Below are 25,270 nucleotides of genomic sequence, written 5' to 3'. Positions count from 1 at the left end.
CTCCTCCGCAAAGCAAGCCCAGGAAACCAAAGGGGTCTTGGTTCTTCAGAGCTCCAGGGGCCCTTTCAAGAGACCTGTGGGGCCACACAGGGGCTCTGGGCCTGAGGTTGCCCTCACTAGCTATCAAAGACCCAGCAGGCCTCTTTACAAAGGACATCAACCATGCCAGCAACGTTCTAGGTCACCCAACAGGGGAACAAGATTTGAGGTGGGGACTCTTTGTGAAAACCCTCAAAGCAGCGTACCCTCTAAGCAGCGGCGTAGCGTGAGTTGTCAGCACCTGGGGCAACGCAAGTAATTTGCGCCCCCTAACCCGGGGCAAGGCAAGTAATTTGCGCCCCCCCAACCCCTAACCTGCGAGTTGCCGCTGGCGCTGCCGCCCAAACGACGCCGCTTGCCTGGAGGAGGAGGGGGGCAGAGAGGCGAGGAAAATGCAACGGCCCAGCAGCTGCAGCAGCAGCGGCGGAGGCGGGGCTGTGAGGAGGGGCTGCCTGGCGCGTCCTCCGCAGCGAGCGCTGAGAGCCGCTGCCTACCGGGCGCCTTCAGCCCGGACGCGCGCACAGCTCGTCGGTTCCGCGAGACATGCGGCTCCGCTACAGCCTGCGCCCGAGGCTCTTAGGCGACTCCAGAGGCAGCGAGCGCGACCCCCCCTGATGTTGCGCCCGGTGCGGCCGGCACCCCTGGCACCCCCCACGCTACGCCACTGCCTCTAAGCATCCCAATTTTCCAGGGACTATTCTGGAATTATGAAAGCCATCCCAGCTTCCCATTTGGTCCCTATTTCTTTTTGTAAATCTACCAAAGAATAAAATCAAACCAAATCGGGATTAAGGTTTTCCTCAGGATGGTGGCAGGTGTTTGTGCTACGTCCTAGTGATGGCACTCGCCCTTCTTCTGATAAGAAATGCTCTGCAAGGGAGGGGGGACGACAAAAAATGGGGGGGGACAAGGAGGGTCAGTTGGGGAGAGTGAGAAATGTCCCTATTTTTCCCTGAGGGATGTTGGAGGGCATGAAGCAATCTAATAATCAAGCGGTATCTTTTATCCCTTTCCTCTTTGTCATGTGCTTTACTTTATTTGCATACTTTTATCTGATGCTGGTCTGCGACCGTAATAAAGTTTGATGAAGATGAACCAAGTGGTATATAAATGTTGTGAAAGGAAGTGAAAAGAATGCTGGCAATCAGCACTTAAGGCATGGGTAAGCAAACTAAGGCAATCGCCTTCTAAATCCGGCCCGCGGATGGTCCAAAAATCAGTGTATTTTTACATGAGTAGAATGTGTGCTTTTATTTAAAAGGTTATTTGTGGGACATAGGAATTCGTTCATTATTTTTTTCCAAAATATAGTCTGGCCCTCCACAAGGTCTGAGGGACAGTGGACCGGCCCCCTGCTGAAAAAGTTTGCTGACCCCTGACTTAAGGCAACAACGGCATGTGGGGCACTCCTAGCTCTGCAGGTGGAGATGCTGTGTGACATAAGGACATCCCAAGAGCCTGCAGGATCAGGCCAATGGCCCATCTAGTCCAGCACCCAGTTCTCACAGTGGCCAGCCAGATGGGAAGCCCCCAAGCACTGCCACCCTGCAGCCATCAGCTTTGATTCTTTGATTTAGTAGCCATTGATAGCCTCATTCTCAATGGATAAAATAATAGGCACATAGGAAGAGCCTGCTGGCTCGGTCCAATATCCACAGATGCGCATAACAGCATTGTGATACCAGCAGTTTTATTTTCAGTTCTTTCCCTAGGGATCCGTAGCCTGGAATTTGCCTTTTTTTCACCCTTAAGCAGGACCCAGGCAGAGGAGGCACTCTCCCCCGCAGCTCAGAAACTCTCAGGGCAGCTGATTCAAACTGCCTTGCTGCGCTTTGAGCAAAAAGAACTTGGGGGAGAGATAAGCCGTCCCATGTTCTTGTTCTTCTGAGGGGCAAGACCGAAAGCGGGGAAATTTCCTTAGAAAAAGGAAGCTCTTCATATCAAAGGCTTGCCAGTTAATTATTGATCCCTTTGCTTGTCCTGGCTCCCCCCAGGATGGTTGAATTTCAAGGTGGAAGTCTCACTGATCTATTATTCCCTTTTCTGTTGCACAAAGTGTAACTTCTTAATATGCCACAGATTATAAAAAAAACGGGGATTCTTTGAAGGGAGTGCTAACAAACCGAACCAGAACTTTTCTCCTTGTTCCTTCCTCTCAAACACACAAGGCGGACATAGCTCCAAACTCCAGAATCTCAGTGACTTCTGGAAACTAAAGTTAGAAATGGAGGAAGCCAGACGAGATGCGGGAAGCAAATGAGAAAGGCGTGCCAAAGAGGAATCAGTGATCAGCATCTGAAATGAGCCTTTCGTGCTGCAGGGAATTGCCAGAATCTTCACGGCATGATCATAAACATTTAGGCGGCAGTGCAGAAGGCTGGTTCAAAGCAGGAGGGACTAAACTGTGTTCCTCTTAGTGCCCCTGGCCTCCGGCTTCCATAAGCCCCAATCAGCATGGCCAGTGGTCAGCGATGATACAGTCCAGCGACATCTGAAAGGGTCCCCCACCCTCTGCCTTAAGTATCTTGTACTAGGATGAGGAAGACTTGGGTTCAAATTCCCATCCAGCAATTGCGCTCCCTCTTTCACCTGGAGCTAGACACATTTCTCACAGCTTGATCCACCTCACAAGGTTGACATGATGCTGAAAGCAGAGAAGGGGGTCTGTGATGGGTTTGCGTCAGTGCCTGAATTGTTGTTGTTGTTTAGTCGTTTAGTCGTGTCCGACTCTTCGTGACCCCCTGGACCAGAGCACGCCAGGCACTCCTGTCTCCCACTGCCTCCCGCAGTTTGGTCAAACTCATGCTGGTAGCTTCGTGAACACTGTCCAACCATCTCATCCTCTGTCGTCCCCTTCTCCTTGTGCTCTCAATCATTCCCAACATCAGGGTCTTTTCCAGGGAGTCTTCTCTTCTCATGAGGTGGCCAAAGTATTGGAGCCTCAGCTTCAGGATCTGTCCTTCCAGTGAGCACTCAGGACTGGTTTCCTTAAGAATGGAGAGGTTTGATCTTATTGCAATCCATGGGACTCTTATGGTCCAGCTCTCACTTCCATACATCACTACTGGGAAAACCAGTACAGACCTTTGTCGGCACAGTGATGTCTCTGCTTTTTAAGATGCTATCTAGGTTTGTCAGCCTGAATTATTGGAGGATAAAGGTAAGAGGCTCTTAATGAAACCCCAAGCTTCTCTGTCCCCCTCCATTTTTTGCCAAATCATCCCCCATCCCTGTGTGGGACATTATTGCAGTCAAACCAATAATTCATGCTTTGCCAGGTGGGCACATGAAGGGGCTGAGGCTCTCGGAGCTTTCCTGTAAAATTGGCTAGAGGGAACTCTGTGAGATCACTTTGTCTGCCTTGGCAGGAAGCTGTAACACTATATCCTTCCTTCCTTCCTTCCTTCCTTCCTGGACAACCACATCTTTCTTCACTATGCTTCCAAGCTGACCACATGTGCATGTCTGAGCTCTTCAGCTCAGAAACCATTTTTGAACTTACATTTTGTGCTTTTGTAACTTGTATAGTACTTTTAAACCTGCCTTCATTTTGCTACCGTAAGTACTGCTTCAAGACCTAGAGTTTGTAAGTAAATACTACTTTTATTTCTTCACAAAGCAATGTGTGTGTCATTGTTAGTTTTAAGGGGGGGGGGTAAATGGGTAATACCAGGAAAACCCAGTCTGCCTGAAAGCATCCTAGATTATTGTTTCTAGAAGGTTAAATCAATATTATCTTCCAAGTTTAAGCTGCAAAGGATGGTACTCTGTTGATCTCACTAATGTGAGCAAGGAAGGTTAATAACAATATATAATCTCCTAGTGTTCAAATCCATTCCAACACCATGAAAACATTAAAAACATTAGGATTTTTCCGCTGTCAGCCCTTGAAACTTTTGCCTCCTCTCCAAATTATCCCATTCGTGCTGTTCATTACAAGATCTCCATCACTAGGCCAGAGTTCAAATCCCCAGTAAACCATAAAGCTCATTGGGTGACCTTGGGTCAATCACTGTCTCTTAGCCTGACCTACCTCACAGGGTTGTTGTGAGGATAAAACAGGGAAGGGAGGAACCATGAGCTCCTTGGAGGAAAGGTAAGATATAAATGTAAAAATAAATAAAATAATTAGAGTCTGAGTTCCCTCCCGGAGCTACAATTCCTCTTTGCGGGGGACTCTGGGAATTGTAGCTCTGTGAGTGGTTTCCTTAAAAATTCCTAGCCCCCTTGAGGAACTGCAGTTCCCAGGATGCTTTGCAAGGGGGGAAAGCCATGACTGTTTAAAGTGGTTTAAGCATGCTTTATATCAATGGTGCAGACAGGGCCTAAATTGACAAAGGCTGTGGGATGTAAATAAACTGACTGTGGTGACGACCGCACCATCTGCTTAACGTCTGACCCCTGACATTGCCTGTTGCTCCCACCGCCAGCCACCCCAGCGTCATCCCAGTTGCACACAAGCATCTCTGGATTCCAGCTGGGGTCACCATGGAGACGTAAAACCCTTATCCAAATTTGCAATCATGGCTTCACGGTTGAAGAAGTGGCGAGAGAAGGTAAGACTTCTCGCCGGGGGAGGCCGCAGAAGTGCCTCTTCACAAACATGCGGGTTGTGTTTTTTTATCAGAAAAAGAAATAAAATAAAAACCACCTCTGCTCCTCTCGACAGAGATGCCACACAGCGATAATTAACTGGGATTGCATACCTGCAGTGCGCCAGAGGCCAGAGAGTGTGGGTAATTGCAGCAACGGCACCGTCATATCGACTAAGTGGGCAGCAGTGGAGGGAGGGAGACTGGGCAGGGCTTGTGCAAAAAACCCCTTTTTTCCTCTTCAGTTGGTAAAGATGGGGGAGAAATAGGGTTCTGCTTGCATTTCCATGAGAACCCACTGAACTCATCTTTCCCAGAAACAATATGTACACTGTAATACAACCATCCTTCGATATCCCCACTTCTCTGATTTTTACAATGCAGTTCTCCAAGTCCCCAAAAATGTGGGCACACAAAATATGCAAATATTTGTATTTTTAAAGAGTTGGGGGTTTTTTACAGTATAATGTATCTGTGCTAACGGTTTAGTTGTGTTGTGAGTCACTTGGGGACCTCTAGGTAACAAGCAACTAATATGAAATAATAATTATATTTGGGAAAGTAACTACGGAAATGTTGGAGAATGCTGCTTGCAAAAGAAGTGCGAAATTAAGAGAAATGCATGCTAAAATGGTAACGAATTTTGAGAATGTAATAAGAGCATTGTGTTCTCACAATGGCCAATCAAAGGCCGATGGGAAACCTGCAAAAGGACCTGAGCTCAAGAGCAACTCTCCCCTCCCGTAGTTTATCGCAACTGGTGTTTCAGAAGCATGACTGCCTCCAGCCCTGGAAGCAGAGCAGAGCCATCACAGCTAGTAGCCAACAACAGACTTGGCTTCCTCCGTGAATTTGTCCAATCCTCTTTTAAAGCCATACAAGTTGGAGATAACTCTTTTTAAAGAAAAGAAAAAATCTACAAACAGGTGTGAAATTATGGCAAACTGCATTTAAGACTGGGGGGAAATGAATACAGTGGTACCTCAGGTTAAGTACTTAATTCATTCCGGAGATCCATACTTAACCTGAAACTGTTCTTAACCTGAAACACCACTTTAGCTAATGGGGCCTCCCGCTGCTGCCGTGCCGCAGGAGCCCGATTTCTGTTCTCATCCTGAAGCAAAGGGCTAGCGGAGTCTGTAACCTGAAGTGTCTCTAACCTGAAGCATATGTAACCCGAGGTACCACTGTAAAAGCAAGAAAAACTTAAACAGACAGTGTCACTCATGCCTTCTCATCAGTTTCTACTGCTGAAGCTGGGTGCCCTTTGCCCCTCCCAAACATACACTGCAGGGGAGCTGGGAATGGCTGCCCTCGATTCACAAGCACATTTGCAAGCAGCTGCTGTCCTGCCCTTTTGAGGACCACAGTTTTAATGGTGGCTGCAGGAGAGGGGGAGAGATCTTAGGTCTCCCATCACCACCCTCTGTTTCTGACAGGGTTCAGGAAATCTGATTCCTCCCACAGTGGGGAGCCAAGAATTAGATGATGATGATGATGATGATGATGATGATGATGATGATGATGATGATAATTCATTATTTATACCCCGCCCATCTGGTCGGGCTTCTCCAGCCACTCTGGGCAGCTTCCAACAAAATATTATAATACCGTAATGCATCAAACATTAAAAGCTTCCCTAAACAGGGCTGCCTTCAGATGTCTTCTAAAAGTCTGGTAATTGTTGTTCTCTTTGACATCTGGTGGGAGGGCATTCCACAGGGCGGGTGCCACTACCCAGAAGGCCCTCTGCCTGGTTCCCTGTAACTTGGCAAGAAGAGTTCTTACCAAGTCTTTTATTTAATATTCACAGGCTTTGAAAAGTGCCTCTCTTGCAGTAATGGCGTTGCTCCGAGTAAAGCCCCACCCCCATCTCTCCTATTATACGCCATCCCTATGTTGGCAGATCTGTACTTTCTGCCTCTGAGCTCTCTGTTCTCCTACTTTCCATGCCCACCAGGTTCTGAGAGAGGGGGGTCTGGGATGCTTTCTAAAGACACTGAGTCTGTCAGCTGTCTCTCCCCTGGTGCTTCTTCTTCCTGCTGCTCTCCCAGTATTTCCCAGCTTCTCCCCTCTGCAGCCTCTGAAGTATGACCTTCTGCAAACCACTGTTCTAAATCTATACTGTCTCCCTCTTCTCTGGGAAGTGTAGGAGAAGGGGGTGGGTCTCCACCATTCCTCCTCAGTCCAGTCCATGACATTTCCCCTTCCTAGACTGCCTCATTCATGAACCACAGGAAGAGATCAGAAGTATCCACTCCTGGTTTTAAATGAACTACTGTCCTAAGTTTTGTCCAGACTTTGAGAACTCTTAGACAGACAGACAGACAGACAGACAGACAGACACACACACACACACACAGAGCCAGATTCATAAACTACACTTTAACCCCAACTTATTTGGACTAACCAGACTTTTCAATTAATTTCTGAAGTGGCCTGATGTGTAGCTTCTAACTCATGGGTAGGCAAACTAAGACCCGGGGGACAGATCTGGCCCAATCGCTTTCTCAATCCGGCCCGCGGACAGTCCAGGAATCAGCATGCTTTTACATGAGTAGAATGTGTCCTTTTATTTAAAATGCATCTCTGGGTTATTTGTGGGACATAGGAATTTGTTCTTCTTCTTTTTTCAAAATATAGTCCGGTCTGAGGGCCAGTGGACTGGCCCCCTGATGAAAAAGTTTGCTGACCCCTGTTCTAACTGCTCCAGGCTTAAGGGCTGTCTTCTACAAAACGAAGCCACTGGGTTACTGCTTACAATAATGAATTGCGCTGCCCAAATTACGGCTGTTGACCATAATGCTAAGGTCTGGAACATTAGTCCTGGAAAGGTTCCTTGGGCTTTCAGAAATCCCCCCGTCCATAATCATCAACAGAGCGGTGGCCTGGAAAACAGATGAGGCTGAGAGGAAGCGCCGGTAATATATGAAAAGCACCTTATGACTTCCTTGGGTCTTTTTTAAGCATTCCGTGATTGCCAATCACCATCAAGCCAGAAATGCAAAGGCTAATTAGAATATTCTGGTGCTCCAGAGAACCAGCGCTGGGTCATTTAGACATTAAACCAAAAGGCCTTCAATTCCCAATAAATTTGTAATAAAATAACCATCTCCGTTGATTGAGAAATCAGAGGAAGGGAACAATAAAACCATACAGGGAGCGCACAGAAGCCCCTGCTGCGTTCTGCTGATCCCTATCAATCAACGTCTGCAGTTGGTATTTACCGAGCAAAATAACAAGTTGTTGGCTATGGTGTACAAAGACCTGTACACAGCTGCATAGTGGCAAAGTCATAAGCGCAGGGTCCCATCATGAGTCCTGTGGGGCAGCATGGGGGGGGGCATATCGCCTGAGGAGGCAGCAGATCAGTCCACAGGTGTCACTGCCAATGTGGCAGCAACAAGTGATGCCTTATTTCATGGGTAGGCAAACTAAGGCCCAGGGGGCCAGATCCGGCCCAATCACCTTCTAAATCTGGCCTATGGACGGTCCGGGAATCAGTGTGTTTTTACATGAGTAGAATGTGTGCTTTTATTTTAAATGCATCTCTGGGTTATTTGTGGGGCCTGCCTGGTGTTTTTACATGAGTAGAATGTGTGCTTTTATTTAAAAGGTTATTTGTGGGGCATAGGAATTTGTTCATTTATTTATTTTTTTCAAAATATAGTCTGGCCCACCACATGGTCTGAGGGACAGTGGACCGGCCCCCTGCTGAAAAGGTTTGCTGACCCCTGCCTTACTTGGAGGCCAGATCTGCTGCCCTTTGTAGATCCTGCCCCCTGAAGCAGTTGCCTCACCTTGCCTTGTGCATGGGCCGGCCCTGCAAGCAGTATTTGCCACTTTATGAACAGTTGTGGCTTCCCTCAAAGAATCCTGGGAGCTGTATACTGTTAAGGGGACTGAGAGTAGTTAGGAGACAAGTTGAGGGCTCTGGGCAACCATCAAGGGCAGGCCCACGTAGGCCACGATGGCCCCATAAGTCTGGTCCCCTTTCTTCTGGGGATGGGAATGAGGACTCTGAATCAGAATGGGAATTGCCTATGGGGCCAGCCTCGGAAACACAAAACCGTCCAGGGCCTCAGTGCTGTGGGATTTTGAACCCAAAATTAATAAATCAATATTTTAAACATCAAACTGAACAACTTCGATATTTTCTTAAATATTCAAAGCATCAGGATATTTAGTACTGTATATTTAAACATAAGCGATGGTCAAAGAAGTTGAGCTTTTTTTTTTGCAGAGGCCCCCCAAAGTTAGAGCTGCCATATTTCAAGAGCTAAACATCCGGACAGCTTTTTCAGAGCGATAGCACAAAAAGGTTGTTAAGCTTTCTTTAGGCGATCATCCCCGTCCCCCATCCCCCACTGTCCGCCACCAACCCACCCGAGCCCAAACCCGAGCCCAGGCAACCCACGCCAGAGCCCAAGCCCAATCCCCTGTGCATTCACCATCCATGTATAAGACGACCCCAAAATTTCTGACTATTTTTTTTTAGCAAAAAACATCATCTTATATACGGTACAGTGGTACCCCGCAAGACGAATGCCTCGCAAGACGGAAAACCCGCAAGACGAAAGGGTTTTCTGTTTTGGAGGTGCTTCGCAAGACGAATTTCCCTATGGGCTTGCTTCACAAGACGAAAGCCCATAGGGAAATCTCCGGGGACCTGTTTTAAATTGCTGGCGATCGGGAGCAAAGACTTTCGCCCACAGCCGGCCTTCAGAAGAGGTCCTGGACCTCTTCTGAAGGCCGGTGGGGGGCAAAGGTCTTTGCTCCCCCCCCCCGCCTGCCTTCCCGGGACAGCGGAGACTTCTCCGCTGCCCCGGGCGATCTTAAAATGCTGGCGGGCGGGAGCGAAGCGTTCGCTGCCGACCCCCAGCATTTTAAAATCTCCCCGGGACAGCAGAGAAGTCTCTGCTGTCCCGGGGAGATTTTAAAATGCTGGGGGTCGGGTTCGCTGCCGACCCCCAGCATTTTAAAATCGCCCCGGGACAGCAGGGGCTTTTAAAATGCTGGCGGTCGGCAGCAAAGCCCTCCTGCCCCCGGAGCTTGCGGGGAAGGGAAGAAGAAGGGAAGAAAAGCCCTTCTTCCCACCGCCAGCCTTCAGAACAGCCTTCAGAAAGCCCTTGTTCCCCCCCCCCAGCCTTCAGAAGAGGTCGGGGGACAGACTGTCCCCGGACCTGGTCTGAAGGCGGTTTCCCTAGGAACGCATTAATTGATTTTCAATGCATACTTTTCTATGTATTAGACAAGGGGTTTTTACTTCTAAAGAAAGTAAAAAATGATGGGTGGGGTCAATTCTCCCCAAAAAAGCTCAACAACTTTGGGCTATTTCCTCCCATTTTCTTTAATTTTTGTCCCCTAAAATAATGGGCATCTTATACATGGGAGCGTGTTATACATGGAAACGTATGGTATGTGTTCTTTAAACTTTAAACACATCTTGAGTAGTTTTTACAGGAGGGGAAAGAGAACTAACTGGTCAAACAACCCAGGGCTGTCTTCCACATAAGTCTAATTCCCACAAGTCCCATTCCCACCCCACTCCGGCCTAAGGATGTCTCGTTGACATAGAGGACTGCATTGCAGAAGCCTCCGTACAACCAGAATCTCCCTCATTTCAGGAATACTGTCCAAAGTTCTGGTCACCTCACCAGACAAAGGATATTGAAGAGTTGGGAAGGTTCATGAAAGGGCAACCAAGATGATGAAGTGATTCCCCTATGAAGAAAAGCTGCAGTATTTGAGTCTTTTCAGTTTGGGAAAAAGACAAACTTTATCAAAGTTTATCAAAGAATACATGACATGGAGAAAGGGAAGGGGGGGGACTCCCTCTCTCCTAACACTGAAACTCGTAGACTTCAAATGAAGCAGAATGTTGGAAGATTTGAGACCTGTAAAAGACATGACTTCTTCATGGAGAATAGCTGGACTATGGAACTCCCTGCCACAAGAGGCACTGATGGCCATCAGCTTGGATGGATTTAAAAGAGCGTTTGGACAAATTCATGGAGAGGACTATTGATGGCTGCTAGGCATGATGACTATGCTCTGCTCAACTGAATCCTGGTAGCTGGAAGCCACAGGAGGGCTGTGCGCTCTCATGCTCAGGTCCTGCTTGTGGGTTTCCCACAGGCATCTTGGTTGGCCACTGTGAGAACGGGACATTGCGCCAGATGGGCCATTAACCTGATCTAGCAGAGCTCTTCTTGCATCCTTCAGCCCTTGCAGCAAAGCCCATCCTTCCCTGTACTCAAAACCAAAGTTTGCAACGGAAAGCGCTGTAAACTGCAGCAGGAGCATCTGTGCCATTCTGCAGGATAGAAGTGGGGGGGGGGGAGACGCCCTCCCTTTAATGCGCTAATTATGATCCCGAAAACACTAATGGGATTAGAAGGCAAGATTCGGTGGCTGCCTCCTGAAAATCATTAAGCCCCATTAGAGTAAATTAACCTCCACTCTTCCACCGAGGAGCTTCTGGGTCCTTTCCAGACATCTCTCCTCCCTGCCTAGAAGCAATGAGCCCTTAGTTGGATGCCGGGGTACCAGAACACACTTTGATATTTGTTTTCTCTCCCCTCGATTAATTTAGCTTAATAAACTCCGCTGCCTACGGGGGATTCTCCTCTTGGAACCGGGGCTTGCGGAGGGGCTGCATCCCGCTAATTATAAATTAAGGTAGCCTGACCTCCAGTGCCAGAATCCCGCGGAAAGGGAGAAGTGGGAAGGGGGGTCTAGCCGGCTGGAACAGAGCTTGCGGGTAGGGGCTCCAGGGTCCCCTTGCGCAATTAACAACTGGAAATGCTTGATTACCTCCCATCCTGGTTGTCGCGCCCAGAGCCTCACTCGAGCTCACCTGAAACATTTAATTACAGAGGGGAAAGGAGGCCTCAGACTCCCACACCAGCGCACACACAGAGAGAGCAATCTAATTAAATGGTGGCAATGCTTCAGACATCCAGAATGAGCCACAAGAGATGGGAGAAAGACTTCAGACCGGATTCAGGAGGAGAGTCTTCATCAGACTCAAAGTGGACCCCAGGCATCGCTACCTGGCCCCTGGAATTTCACCCAGGCCACACCCTGCTTCGCAACCTCCTTGGGTGTTTATGCCTGAATAGAATATGTCTTTGTTTTTTGTTTGGTTTTTTTTTTAAAAAAAAAGGTTTGTGTTGAACAATTTTTGCAAAAGCTCAAGGTGATACAAAATCATCGTAGTGACATAGAGGACAAGGTGGGGAAATGGGTTGAATAATGATGGATGGAGAAGGGGGCAAAAATGGTTTGCATTCTGAAATGGCAAGTCTGGCTGAAACTGTTGAGTATAACCAAAGGGGGAGATGGGGTGCCTTATCTTTGTTAGTAACATACATAATGAACTGAACTCCGGTCTCAGAGAACTTGTCTCTGCTCATTTCTCCGCTGGCATCCTATGTTCATGTCTCATTTAGAGCCAGTGGCCAGACCTTTTGCATAGCAGATCCTTCCAAGAACAGGAAGTTTCTAATCTAGCAGCCAGGAGTTTAGGCTTCAAGATCAGATCTCTGTGAACCAGACTCATGATAACCCCTTCCCTAAAGATAGGCAGGAGAGCAAGCAGAAAGTCAGGAGTTAAGGCTTGCTGTGTGCCATGTTTTTGCACCCTGGCTGTGCTTTTTGCTTGCCTGGAAAGTGGAGAGGGGGAGAGAGAGAGAGAGAGAGAGAGAGAGAGAGAGAGAGAGAGAGAATGTGTGTTTAGAATCTGGCCTACTGTACAAAGTTTGAATGTAAGTTCATTGGCCCACCTGCTTTTGCCTCTGCTGCCCCCATTGGCATGTGGCCCTTGGAAGGTTCCCCAAAAGGAAATGTGGCCCTCACAGTAAAGAAAGAAATCCCTGGTTCACTGGGCCCTGCACCAAGAAGTATAGGTAAAGGTCAAGGTAAAGGGACCCCTGACCATTAGGTCCAGTCACGGACGATTCTGAGGTTGCGGCGCTCATCTCGCTTTATTGGCCGAGGGAGCTGGTATACAGCTTCTAGGTCATGTGGCCAGCATGACTAAGCCACTTCTTGTGAACCAGAGCAGCGCACGGAAACGCCGTTTACCCTCCTGCTGGAGTGGTATGTATTTATCTACTTGCACTTTGATGTGCTTTCGAACTGCTAGGTTGGCAGGAGCAGGGACAGAGCAACGGGAGCTCACCCCGTTGTGGGGATTCGAACCTCCAACCTTCTGATCGGCAAGCCCTAGGCTCTGTGGTTTAGACCATAGCGCCACCCGCATCCCACCACCAAGTATACTTAATAGCTAATCCAGATTTGGAACTTAATGAACTATCTAGCTTGATCAAGCATAAGAACCTAGGGGGAAGCACTGCTGCATCAGACCAAAGGTCTACCCAGTACCGAGTCCGGCATCCCACAACAGCTGACCAGAAACTTCTGAGAAACACACCAAGAAGGCAAAAACCCTCCCCTGGTGCCTTGCAGAAAGTGGCAGTCAGTGGGACATCTGCTCCTCAAGAGGCAGTTTGCACTTCCCGTATCAGGGCTGGAGAACCTTTCTCAGCCTAAGCGTTGCATTCCCTTGGGGGGCACATGTGAGCTGTGGGCGGAGGCAGAGGCAGAAGTGGGAAGAGCAACAGAAGTGGGAAGGGCACCTTTGTACAGTAGGCTAGCTTCTCAACAGAGACTTGCACACCCTTCTCTATCCTCCATCCAGACAAGTGGCAAGTTTATTTCCAGCCAGGCTAAAACACTTGAGCCATGTGTAAAGCAGAGCTAGAGAGGCGGTGTGCCTGGGGAGAGTCATGAGGGCCAGATGGGGAGGCTTGGGGGCCGCATTTGGCCCCCACCCCTGAGGCTCCCCACCCGTGCCTTAAGACCTCAGTGAGCCACAGAACCTAGCTGGACCAACATCATAGCCTGTGTGCGCTTGTATGTGGCCTGAATGCACAGGGGGCTGTCCATGGTCCTGATTTCCTGTCCATGGTCCTGATTTCCTGTCCATGGTCCTGATTTCTGTCCATGGTCCTGATTTCCAAGCTTCACCAGCTATGGGACTCGTTGTCTGCAGCAGGCCATGCCTACAACATGCAGAGTACTGTGTGGTCACCCGCAAGGGCCCTTGCGAGGCAGGAGTGGCAGGGTGTGGTTGAGGAGAGGGTGCAGCCTGGAGAGAGCACCGAGGTCTAGGCAGAGAGGCCTGAAGTGCTGTATTTGGCCCCTGGGCTGGCAGTTCCTCACCCCTGTCCCTGCACAAAATAACGAATGTTTTCGCCGACAAAGACACAAAAGAAAATTCATCGGAGAGAGAGAGAGACTATATTGCTTGACAACTTTTTGAAGTGCAGAGAGAGCAAGAGATGGAAAATATCTATAATGGCTGAGAGAAGGGACAGAGTGGCTGGGAGGTGCTCCCCCCAACCCACAACGCCACCCCTGTTGATGTGGAACAGTTCATTAGAAGGAATGGAGAGCCCTTCTCCTCTGGGGAGGCCACATTCGGACCTAATGAGCTGGCAACCCCATCAGCGTCCCAGAGTATGTGGCACTGCCAAGCTCCGATGGCTAAATGGCCTGCCTCCTGCTCGTTTGAAAGAAACCGATGCACGAAATGGAAGGCAAAAGGGTTCGTTATCTTTACATCCCATCTTTCAATGACGACCAAGGGGTGCAGGTGGAAGCAGCCACAGAGAAGCTCCCGGCATGCAGCTATGACCAGCTACCTCTCCTGGTCTCAGTGGGGTTTTCACCTATGTATCTTCCTCCATCCAAACTTTGCACCTTCTTTGGATTGTTCCTAAGAACACGGCCAGCCTATAAGAGCACTTGAACCAATAGAAACACCTACAAATAGAACTGTGCAATACCAAGCACCCTGTCTCCCCCATCTCATCGCATAGAGGTGGGTACGTGACCAGCAGGCCTACTCTCCCCCAGGCTGCTGTTCCCAGAAACTAAAGCTCTCATTTACAAAAGAAAGAAACATATATACAGTAAATATAAATCGTGGCGGTGGTGGTGCTGGTAGAAGAAGCAGTATTTTAATGCTGGAAAGTGCTAGATCAATGTATTATTGACATCAATAGGTCCATTGCGGATACAGGGATTATAAAAAGAAGAAGTAAAGGTAAAGGACCCCTGGATGGTTAAGTCCCGTCAAAGATGACTATTGGGTTGCAGCACTCATCTCGCTTTCAGGCTGAGGGAGCTGACGTTTGTCCACAGACAGCTTTCCGGGTCATGTGGCCAGCAGGACTAAACCACTTCTGGCACAACGGGACACTGTAACGGAAACCAGAGCGCACGAAAACGCTGTTTACCCTCCCGCTGCAGTGGTACCTATTTATCATCTTTCACTGGCATGCTTTCGAACTGCTAGGTGGGCAGGAGCTGGGACAGAGCAATGGGAGCTCACTCCATCATGGGGATTTGAACCACCGACCTTCTGATCATCAACCTAGCACCCCCACACATTCCCTGGGGGACAAGTCCACCTCCCCTTTCTCCACCCCTGTTGTCCATGCACATATTCCCTCCTCAGTCCACTTACTTGGGTGTGTGAGCCTCATCCACTCGATTGCCCAGCTGGAATTCATGGGACTTGCTGCGGTGCAAGGTGGTGAAGCCTGGGAAAAGGTGGATGAGTTTCCGGGAGGATGGGGGTGGCGTTCCCGGGGGCTTCACCTTGTTCCTCCTCCTGACCGGCGGTGTGCCTGGTGGCGTCATGGTGGTGACGATGTTAGGGGTGCGTGGCGGAGTATGTGCAGCATGCCGCTGCCGCGGGGAAGGGGGCAAGGAGCGGTGGCCGGACTCCAGTGGTGGGCACAGCCCTGGGAAGCCTTCCACGGTCAGCCTGTCCACATGGGAATACACCGGTCCATGCGGCAAGGTCGAGTGGCAGTAGTGCTGGATGCATTTGGACTGAGCTTTGGGGCTCGGAGAGAGGTGGGTTCGAATCCACTGCATGGATTCCGATTGGCACACGGGGTTGTTCTCCTTGCCCGTCTCAGTCGTTGCCGGCCACTGGATCGTCCAGTCTTGCTTGGAAAGGCTACCACCTGTACAAACGGGAAAGGGGGGGGATCATTGTCATTCACACACTTGAAAAGCAGTGGTGATTTAACAAGAGGAAATCTATGCTACACATTTAGATACATTGAGAACTTATTTAAACTGTCAATTCACCCAGAGGGCGCAACCCAGGAAACCCTTTTCCTTCAGTGTCTCATTTTTCCCCAGTCCCAAATTCTCCAGTTTGCAATTTAAAATTCTCCAATTCTCCAATTTGCAATTAAAAAATACAAAAAACTCATCAAGATTAATTTGATGCAAATTTAACTTTTTATGTATGCAGTTTTGACTATGGCACACATTTTTGCAAGCTGTTTCCCTATATATAATGCAGTCATGCATATTCGCTTCATGAATGTAGGCATAGGATTTATTCCGATATACACATTTCTGTATGTAATTTTGACAAATATGCACATTGTTGCAAGCTAACAATGCATTTTGGTACGTCCTTTTCACAATGAATACATTTTTTTGCACTTTCCCCTATAGCAGTTTAGCAAGCCGTTCTGTGAAGCACCTCCCCACCCATTTAAAAGGGGGTGGGGCTTGGGGGAGAAGGGAAAGGCTTGGGGGGAAGTTGTGAGGGGGCAGGGTAATTGAGGTGTAAAAGGAGGGAGATTTGGTCATTTAAAAGGGTAGCTGGAGTTGGTGAGCAGAGTGAAGCTGGCCCAGTAGCCAGCATAACTAGGCCTTTAATCCCACTCCTCCCTCCCTCTTTTTCATGCACCCCCCACACCACCATTTCCTGAATCCATTCAGGAAGGAATCCTAAGAAGCACTTCATTACTCAAAAGTACTATTGGACAAAATAATAGACTCCATCTCTCTCTCCCCCCAGCACTCTTGATCCAACGCCTCTTAAGAACTCATGAATAAAAAGGTGATATTTGCATTCTAAAAAAGAAGTCCATCGCGACCCCAACTCTTTTTTATTATTATTATTATGCTACTCGGGATTATTAATTGATAGCCCTGTTATCTCTGCATCCTTTTCAAGGAAATCAATTTATTTCAAGCTCTTGAGAAGGGAGAGGGAAGGACAGGCAATGAGCAGCAGGACAAAAAAGGAAGAAGGGTTGATTAAAAGGAGGGTTTTTTTAGTTTTTAAAAAGTGTGACAAGGCGGGGAGGCATGTCTTTGGGATTGTTCCCTCCAAAGCTGGTTAATAAAAAGAAAATCAGTCAACGGGAAGAGGGAATGAAAGGAGAAGTGGTGCCTGTGCAGGGCTCTTTGTCTCGGCTGCTAATGCAGTAGGATGTTTCGAGAGAGGCTGAAAGGGGTCTGGTGCAGAGACGGAGAGAGAGGGAGAGATCTGGTGGAGTTTGAGGGGCTGGACTGATTGGGAGTGGAAAGCATTAGCAGATCAGACAAGTTAGTCCTCCAAAGGAAAATTAATGGGCGTCTGGAGAAAGAAGCTGCAGAAAGACTTGGAAGTGAATTTGGGCAGCTGACAGAGTTAAGCATCAAGGAGAACTGCCTCCTTGCAAAAGGAGAACTGCCTCTGATCCCAGAGGAATCTGAATCAGCCCCTGTTTGGATGCCGGAATGACCTCAGCGCTCTCTGCCCACCTGGGCAATCAGACAGCCAACAAACTAGCATCCTAGTCCCTGAAGAGTTGGCTGGCAACTCTAATAAAAAAGATAAATGTGTTGCCCCACTAACACCCCCAACCAGTCTTGGCAGTCTTGTGGGTGCCCCCTCCAGATGTTTTCAGCTGCCACTCCCGCCGTGGGGAGCACCAGCTTGGTGAAGGCTGCTCCCGGCTGCTTCTGCAGAGACGCAGCTCAGAAGAAGGCAAGCAAAGCAGAAATACGTTATGCTACATTCCTCTCCAGTCAACAGACATCCTGTATTCCCATCGCCTTGCAGGTGCCGACAATCAGTTGACCGGCCTTGCCAAATCAGCTGATCAGAGGTGCCAGATCAGCTGATCAGTGACACTTGCTAAAACCCCATCATTTCTTTGCAAGTGCTGATGATCAGCTGGTTGGTGGGTCCTGCAAGTCCCTCCTTTCAGCAGGGAAGCAGTGCCTTTACCTGTCCCACAGCGGACATGATTAATATTATGTAAGGTATAGAACAGGTGAATGTTGCTCATCCAACATGGCTGCATGGGCCAAATGGGGGAGCCTGGAGAGTCTAATAAGGCCCATGGGGCAGAGGTTTCTCACTGCTGGCCTGCAAAGCTCCCTCCAGCTCTATGATTCCACATCGCAATACCTAGGACTGCTTCTGAATTGCACAGTATTTGAAGGGGGGAGGGTGGCCCTAGAATTGTCAAGTCGTAAGGGGACCAAGGGTCATCTAGTCCAACCCTCTGTGATGCAGGAATTCTGCCCACAGCCATCTCTGGGTGGGCTTGAACCACCAACCTTCTGGTTAACTGCCAGACACAGCCTCTCCTCACTCTCCAGCCAAGACGTTAAGCAGTTTAGGGACGTGTTGAAGGCAACCATTTCCCATTTTGCACAGAGCCTTCCAACCCCAATCAATCCGACTGAGGTGAGTAGACTTCCCCACCCTCAAAATAGCAGACGATTGTGATGCATAATTGGAGGGCCAATCCCTAGCAGGGACAAACTCTTGCAGTTCTTGGTCAGTAGGAGATGATTATCCAGGGAGAACACCTTCTTCGGCAAGATTAATTACCACATTGCTAATTAATTATGATTGATGATTGCTAAGCAGAGGTGTGGAGTGACTGAGAGAAGGGTAGCCCAACGTCCAACCAAGAAAGGCTCTTCATATCGGAGCCCAATCTGGGGTCATTAAACCCCACAGCCCAGGCTCCAGGCAAGTCCTTGCCATTCCCTGCATTCATTTATCTGCTCTTTTTATTTTGATGGCTGTGTCATTACATGATTGATGAGCACCCTCGTAAAAATAACTTGATGCTTCTCCCAGTGCGTCATGCCTAAAAATATCGAAGTAGAGTTTGGGGAGCCCATTCTCAGCTAATACCTGCTCACATAAAAGCATACAGGATGCTTTTCAGAGACTCGGTTTTTTGGCATTGTTGAGCCGTCACAGACCCGGAATCGGTGTGTTCAGATTTTTGCATCCTGCCACCGTCGGCTGTCAAACCTCCTTGGTGGATTTTCATAACATTTTTGTGTGTGCTGTGCCCTTGGAAACGCCAAAACAAGCACGTAGAATACATGTCTATCTCGACTCAAAGAAAATGTGCATAGCTTGGTGCGAAGGTGGTGGAACAAACCCTCTGCTGAAGGCCTGAATGAGTTCGGTATGTTCAGCCTGGAGAAGAGAAGGCTAAGAACTTGTCCACACTTACTTTTCCTCTGTGCTTTTCAGCATTAAAGCTCTGAGTCCAAGTACTCTTGTTTTTGCTATCCCTGTGCAAACCATCTTTACCACTGAATTGGAGCAAACAGCGATCTGTGAATTGCCATTTGTTTCACTTCAGCTTTAAAGATTGGGGTTTGGGGTTTTGTTTTTTTGCAGGGAAAGCTCTGGAGCAACAACAAAAAAGAATACTTGGACATGAAGATTGAAAGCCTGGAAAGCGCAGGTCCAACGTGTGAAGAAGCCCTGAGAGTTGATATGAGAGCCATCTTCAAATATCTGTAAAGGGACGTCACATGGAAGATGGAGCAAGCATCCAAACCAATGGACTCAAATGACAAGAAAGAAGATTCCAACTGAATATTAAGAAGAACTTTCATATGGTAAGAGCTGTTGGACAGTGGAACAGACCACCTGGAAAGGTGGTGGTCTCTCCTTCATTGGAGGATTTTAAACAGAGGTTGGATGGCCATCTGTCAGGGATTCTGGGATGGCGGCTAACAGATTGAGGTTGAATCCTGACAAGACAGAAGTACTGTTTTGGGGGGACAGAGAGCGGGTGGGTGTGGAAGACTCCCTGGTCCTGAATGGGGCAACTGTGCCCCTGAAGGACCAGGTGCACAGCCTGGGAGTCATTTTGGACTCACAGCTGTCCATGGAGGTGCAGGTCAATTCTGCTATCTACCAGCTCCATCTGGTATGACAACTGAGATCCTACCTGCCCACAGACTGTCTCACCAGAGTGGTGCATGCTCTGGTTATCTCCCGCTTGGGCTACTGCCTACTGCTATGCATTCTATGTGGAGCTACCTTTGAAGGTGACTTGGAAACTGCAATTAATCCAGAATGCGGCAGTTAGACTGGTGACTGGGAGTGGCTGCCAGGACCATATAACACCGGTCCTGAGAGATCTACATTGGCTCCCAGTATGTTTCCGAGCACAATTCAAAGTGTTGGTGTTGACCTTTAAAGCCCTAAACGGCCTCGTATATCTGAAGGAGCGTCTCCACCCCTGTCGTTCAGCCCAGACACTGAGGTCCAGTGCCGAGGGCCTTCTGGCGGTTCCCTCACTGCGAGAAGTGAGGTTAGAGGGAACCAGGCAGAAGACCTTCTCGGTAATGGCACCCGCCCTGTGGAACGCCCTCCCACCAGATGTCAAGGAAATAAGCAGCTATCCTATTTTTAAAAGACATCTGAAGGCATCCCTGTTTAGGGAAGTTTTTAATATTTAATGCTACATTGTTTTTAACACTTGATTGGGAGCCGTCCAGAGTAGCTGGGGAAACTTAGCCAGATGGGTGGGGTATAAATAATAAATTATTATTATTATTATTATTATTATTATTATTATTATTATTATTATTATTATTATTTGATTCCTACATTGCGGTTGGTTGTACTAGATGACCCTCGGGGGCCCTTCCAACTCTGCCATTCTATTATTCTGTGACCAGTGCACTGTAGATTAATGTGGGTGCACCATAGCCAATATTTTACATGGCAAACTATTATTCTCTCTTTGATTCATACAAAACCAGTGACCTATTCAGGCCTTCAGTGAACTGGGGTGGGGGGGAATAAAGCATGTATGAGGCATGGGAGGGGCATAACCCCCAACCTTCCCATGCTGAATGGGGTGCTTGAATACAAACTTTTAGTGCATTCGGCTTAGAAACATCCCCACTATTGGGAACCCAGATCTTTTGCCCGACTCAGGAAGCTATGAGGCTGCAGCCTGTGGGAATGCACAACCCTGATTTTCTGTTTAAGGCAAACACCTGAATAGGGCTCAGGAGAGACACCTACAGCGAGGAGTCAGGAAAACAGCATAAATAAGCTTGTTCCCTCAGCCTGGCCTGCCCCTACTAAGTATCACACTATGGATACTGAAATCCACATGCCCCTTTCCGAGACATGCTTTATCGCACCACCATCATGATCTCTGAATGTCTGAACTGGGCTATGGCTCTATACAAACCAGTGGAAAGTTGCAATTGACTAAACCACATCAAGCAGGTTCTGGTCTAGTTAATTTCATCCGGTCGCTGTCATGATAGTGGCAAGTATCCAGGAATCTGCTCCCAACGTTCCACAAAAAACACATTTCTCTCTTTAAACAAAAAAGGAAACACCTGGATCAAACCCCACAGCACACAAGTGTCAGCTCTATATATATATTTTTCCCAAGCACCCACCACAAAAATTTTCAAACTGCCTTGCATAACTTGGTCACAGCTACCTTCCTACATGTGGCTATGATGCTCCCTGGCTTCCTGGGCAAAATCCTTCTCTTGCCAATTAAACTTCATTGCAGAATTAACCCCTCGAGCTACTATTTTTTCCAGCACCCTTTTTCATTTTATATGTATATTTATTGCATTTATATCCCACCTTTTCTACCAAGGAGCTCAAGGTGGCATAGGGGTCAGCAAACTTTTTCAGCAGGGAGGCGATCCACTGTCCCTCAGAACTTGTGGGGGGCCAGACTATATTTTGAGGGGGGGGTGAATGAATTCCTATGTCCCACAAATAACCCAGAGATGCATTTTAAATTAAAGGACACATTCTACTCATGTGAAAACACGCTGATTCCCAGACAGTCTGTGAGCCGGATTTAGAAGGCGATTGGGCCGGATCCGGCCCCTGGGCCTTAGTTTGCCTACCCATAGCATACACAGTTCACCTGTCCTTATTTAATTCTCACAACAACCCTGTGAGGTAGAGGTTAAGCTGAGATGCCCTGAGTGGCCCAAGGTGAGCTCCATGGCCCGAATGGGGATTTGAACTCTGCTCTCCCAGGTCCTAGTCTAACACACTAACCACTACACCACACTGGCTCTCATGGGCAGACCTATCAGTTCGTGGCTGTGACTTCTCTGTGATGAGCTCCTTCTTCATCTACCCACATCATTTGCAGACATTTAAAAGCCCTCAGATTTGTTACCTCCCCATCTTTTTGTTTCTGCCCTCTTGCTTTTTATTTCCTCTATTCCAGCGGTGGTGATCCTTTTTCAGCTCAAGGACCACATTCAATAAAAGGCAACTTTCCAAAGGCTACATGCCAATGGTGGGCAATGGATACAAATCTCCCCTTTCTATAGCAGGCTACTTTCCAGCCACACACACAACCCTCCATCCAGGTAAGCAACAGGCTCAAGGACGCATACCACCCAGGCAAAAGCACTCAAGGAGGGAGCAAAAGATCACAGAAGGGTCATAGCCCAGTAGCAGAGCATCTGCCTAGCAGCTAGAAGGTCTCTGGTTCAATCCCTGGCAATCTCCAGGTAGGGCTCCCTGCCTGAAACCCTCAAGAAACCACTCCCTTTCATAGAATCATAGAATTGTAATGTTGGAAGGGACCACGAAGGGCATCTAGTCCAACCCCCTGCAATGCAAGAATCTTCTGTGGGGCTCGAGCTCAGAACCCCGAGAGTCTCCTGTTGTACCTGCTGAGCTGAAGGCATTCTGAGCTAGATGGACTAGTGGGTCTGACTCAACATAAGGCAGCTTCCTATGTTCCTCAAGGAGGGCCAGTGAAGGGATGCTGCCTGGTGAGAAGATGTGTGGCCCCGGGAGAGTCCTGGGGGCCAGATGGGGGAGCTTGGTGGGCCGCATGTGGCCCCTGGCCTGAGCTTCCCCACCCTTGATTCAAGACCTCAGTGAGCTACAGGTCCTAGCTAGAGCAACATCTAGCCTTGCGTGCTCTGTCCAGAACACACAGTGAGCTGTCCGTGGTGCTGATCTTCTGCCAGGCCTCCTCCCAAGCTTCACCTGTTCTCCCCAAGGGACTCATTTGAATATAACATGCCCCATACTACCTAGTCTTCTGCAACGGCCCTAACAATGCTTCAAAGAGAGACACACAGCGGTATCGGAGCACCCAACGGGACCACGTCTAGGTAGGCATCCCTCAAAAAACACACCACCCAGGACCACAAGTCCCTCGCCCTCATTTCGCTGGGGCCCTCGCGCAGGCTTACCCAGATCCCTCGGCTGACCGCCACTAGGTCTTCCGAGGTGAGAAAGCAACCCTCGTTTTTGCTTTCTCCGAGACGGCAACTGCTCCTCAAGTGTGTTCTAGCTTTCCTCCCCCACAAGAAAAAGCAAAAGTTACTACGGCAACCAGGAATTTTAAGCCACAGAAAAGCAGAAAATGTCACGAAGGGCTGCTGCTCATCGCGACGGGCGCACTGCATCCAAACGCGAGTGAAAGGTGCAGAGGAGTCGCAGCTCAGGTGAGTAGAAGCATCTGCCTGGCAGGCAGGAAGGCCCCGGGTTCAATCCCCAGCACCTCCAGGTGGGCAGACACCTAACGGCACCCTCTCAGCACCCTCGCCGAACTACAGCTCCCAGAATCCTTTGGGGGAAGGGGAAACTGTCTAAAATCGTATGGTGCTCTTTCAATGTGTGGTGTTAATGTGGCATAGATCAGCCTGGCTGGAGGAGATTTTCAAGGCAGCATCCACCAGCTTGGCTCACGCTAGTTGCCTGGTCCAAGAACTACCTCCACTCACAGCCGTTCTGTCTGGCCATTAGGAACAAAATGAAGTCTTGGTACCAGCCTGTTTTCCTTCTCCTTCCCTCCCATTCCACTTCCTTTTCCATCATGTCTCATTAGACCAGGCATGTCCAAAGTCCATTTTGGGGGCCCTCCGGTCGATGATTTAAAGCTCAACAACTCCGGCCCTCACGCACATTCACTTCATCAAATCTGGCCCTCTTTGAAAGACGTTTGGGCACCCCTGCATTAGACTATAAGCCACTATTTTAACTGGTCAACTGCTTTGAGTGGGGAAGGGCTGCAGCTCAATGAAAGAGCCTCTGTTTCGAATGCAGAAGGTCCCAGGTGCATCTTCAGGTCGTCCAGGGAGGGATCCCCTGTCTGAAAATACTAGCCAGAAGAACCAAAGATCTGACTCTCCCTCTCTCCTCTAAAACTCGGAGCCAAACCTGCGGCTCTGAAGGGACCCAGGCTGCTGAAAGTTGCCAAACCCTCTTAGAGGGAAAGCATTGGATTGCCATTGGACGTAGAGGCTCTGCTTCCTTTTGCTGGCCTACACAGATCCCTTGGACCCTGATTCTTTGACAACATGCCGCAGTTGTGTTGCAAGAGCACCGATGCAGCCCAGTAGCTGAGAGATTGCCCTAAGCTCTGGGTTCAAACCACCCCGGTGCCATGAGTTCACTAGGTGAGCATTCTGAAGCTGCTGAACTCCAGCTCCCGTCAGACCCAGTCAGGAGAGCCTGGTGATCAGGGCTGATGGGAGCTGTAGTCCCAATAACATATGGAGGGCCACAAGTTCCTCACTGCTGCCTCAAAGCAAGCCACTCTCCCAGCCCAGTCTATCTCACAAGGTTGTTGTAAAAGCAGGAAGATGGTGCGTCTTGAACGCTTAAATGTTCTCAGATCCTAGCTCACAGAGGATCACGCTAGCCAGCGTTCACTTTATAAAAGTCTTTATTGAGTTACAGTTTCCATTTCCAAGCTGCTGCGTGCAGCTCTACGTCTTATAAGCTAGACCGGCGAAGCTCCGTCTGAGTCTCCGCCCCTTGTACACCAACTTAATACCCTAGCCTTACTCCACCTTTTCCGCCTGACCGTTCTCCTCTGGGTCCCTCTGCCCCCCGTGGTCTCTTCCTTCCTGGACTCTTCTGACGCTGACCCCCCGGACCCTCCTGTCTCCTTGAGTCGGGCTTTAGGACCTGGCTCCCTTTCCGGGCTGCTCACTGCGCCGCCTTCCGGTGCATTTGAACTTGGCGCGTGCGCCCAACCTTCCACTTTCCGCTTGACCGTTTCTTCGCTCTCCGATGGAGGTGTGGCCACTCCTGACTCATGCCCTCCCCCCTGCTGCGAGCTGCCAGAGCTCGATACCTGGCGCCTTTCCTCTCCACTGCGCTCTGTTGGTGACGCTGGCCCCGATTTCCAACTGCTGCCCTCTGAACCCTCTCTGGACCCTTCTTCCTGGGGTGTCCCCCTAAGCTCCCCCCTTGCTCTGGCCACTGGCGCTCCTTTCTGTGAATCTTCTGATTCACTGGACAGGCTCGGAGATCTCGGGTCGTCATCGTCACTCATCTTTTCTTCGGACTCCTCCCCCTCGCTCTCTGTTTCCTCCCTTGCCCTCGCCTCTGCTCCTGAACCCCTGACAAATGTATTCAAGCGCTGAGCTTTATTGCTGGGTAGAGAAAAAGCATTTTGGAATCTTGCGGGTGCCTGTGCAAGGTGGTGGTCCCAATCTAGACTGCAAAGTCAGAGCTAGTGAATATATTCAAAATG

At 49.0% G+C, this 25,270-nt stretch overlaps 1 protein-coding gene across 1 annotated transcript in view; it reads right to left on the bottom strand.

Annotated features, from left to right (window-relative positions):
- Window positions 1-25,270, bottom strand: part of KSR2 (kinase suppressor of ras 2) — a gene marked incomplete at its 3' end in the record, with an annotated part of 191,153 nt that overhangs the window by 121,034 nt on the left and 44,849 nt on the right. The window contains exon 4 of the mRNA XM_083478598.1: window positions 15,169-15,676. Within this exon, the coding sequence (XP_083334724.1) occupies window positions 15,169-15,676 (508 nt within the window). The remainder of the gene's footprint in view (window positions 1-15,168; window positions 15,677-25,270) is intronic.

Source organism: Podarcis liolepis (assembly GCF_965112155.1).
Source record: "Podarcis liolepis genome assembly, chromosome: 15".
Classification (NCBI taxonomy): Eukaryota; Metazoa; Chordata; class Lepidosauria; order Squamata; family Lacertidae; genus Podarcis; species Podarcis liolepis.
This window is presented reverse-complemented; position numbering and strand designations above follow the sequence as displayed.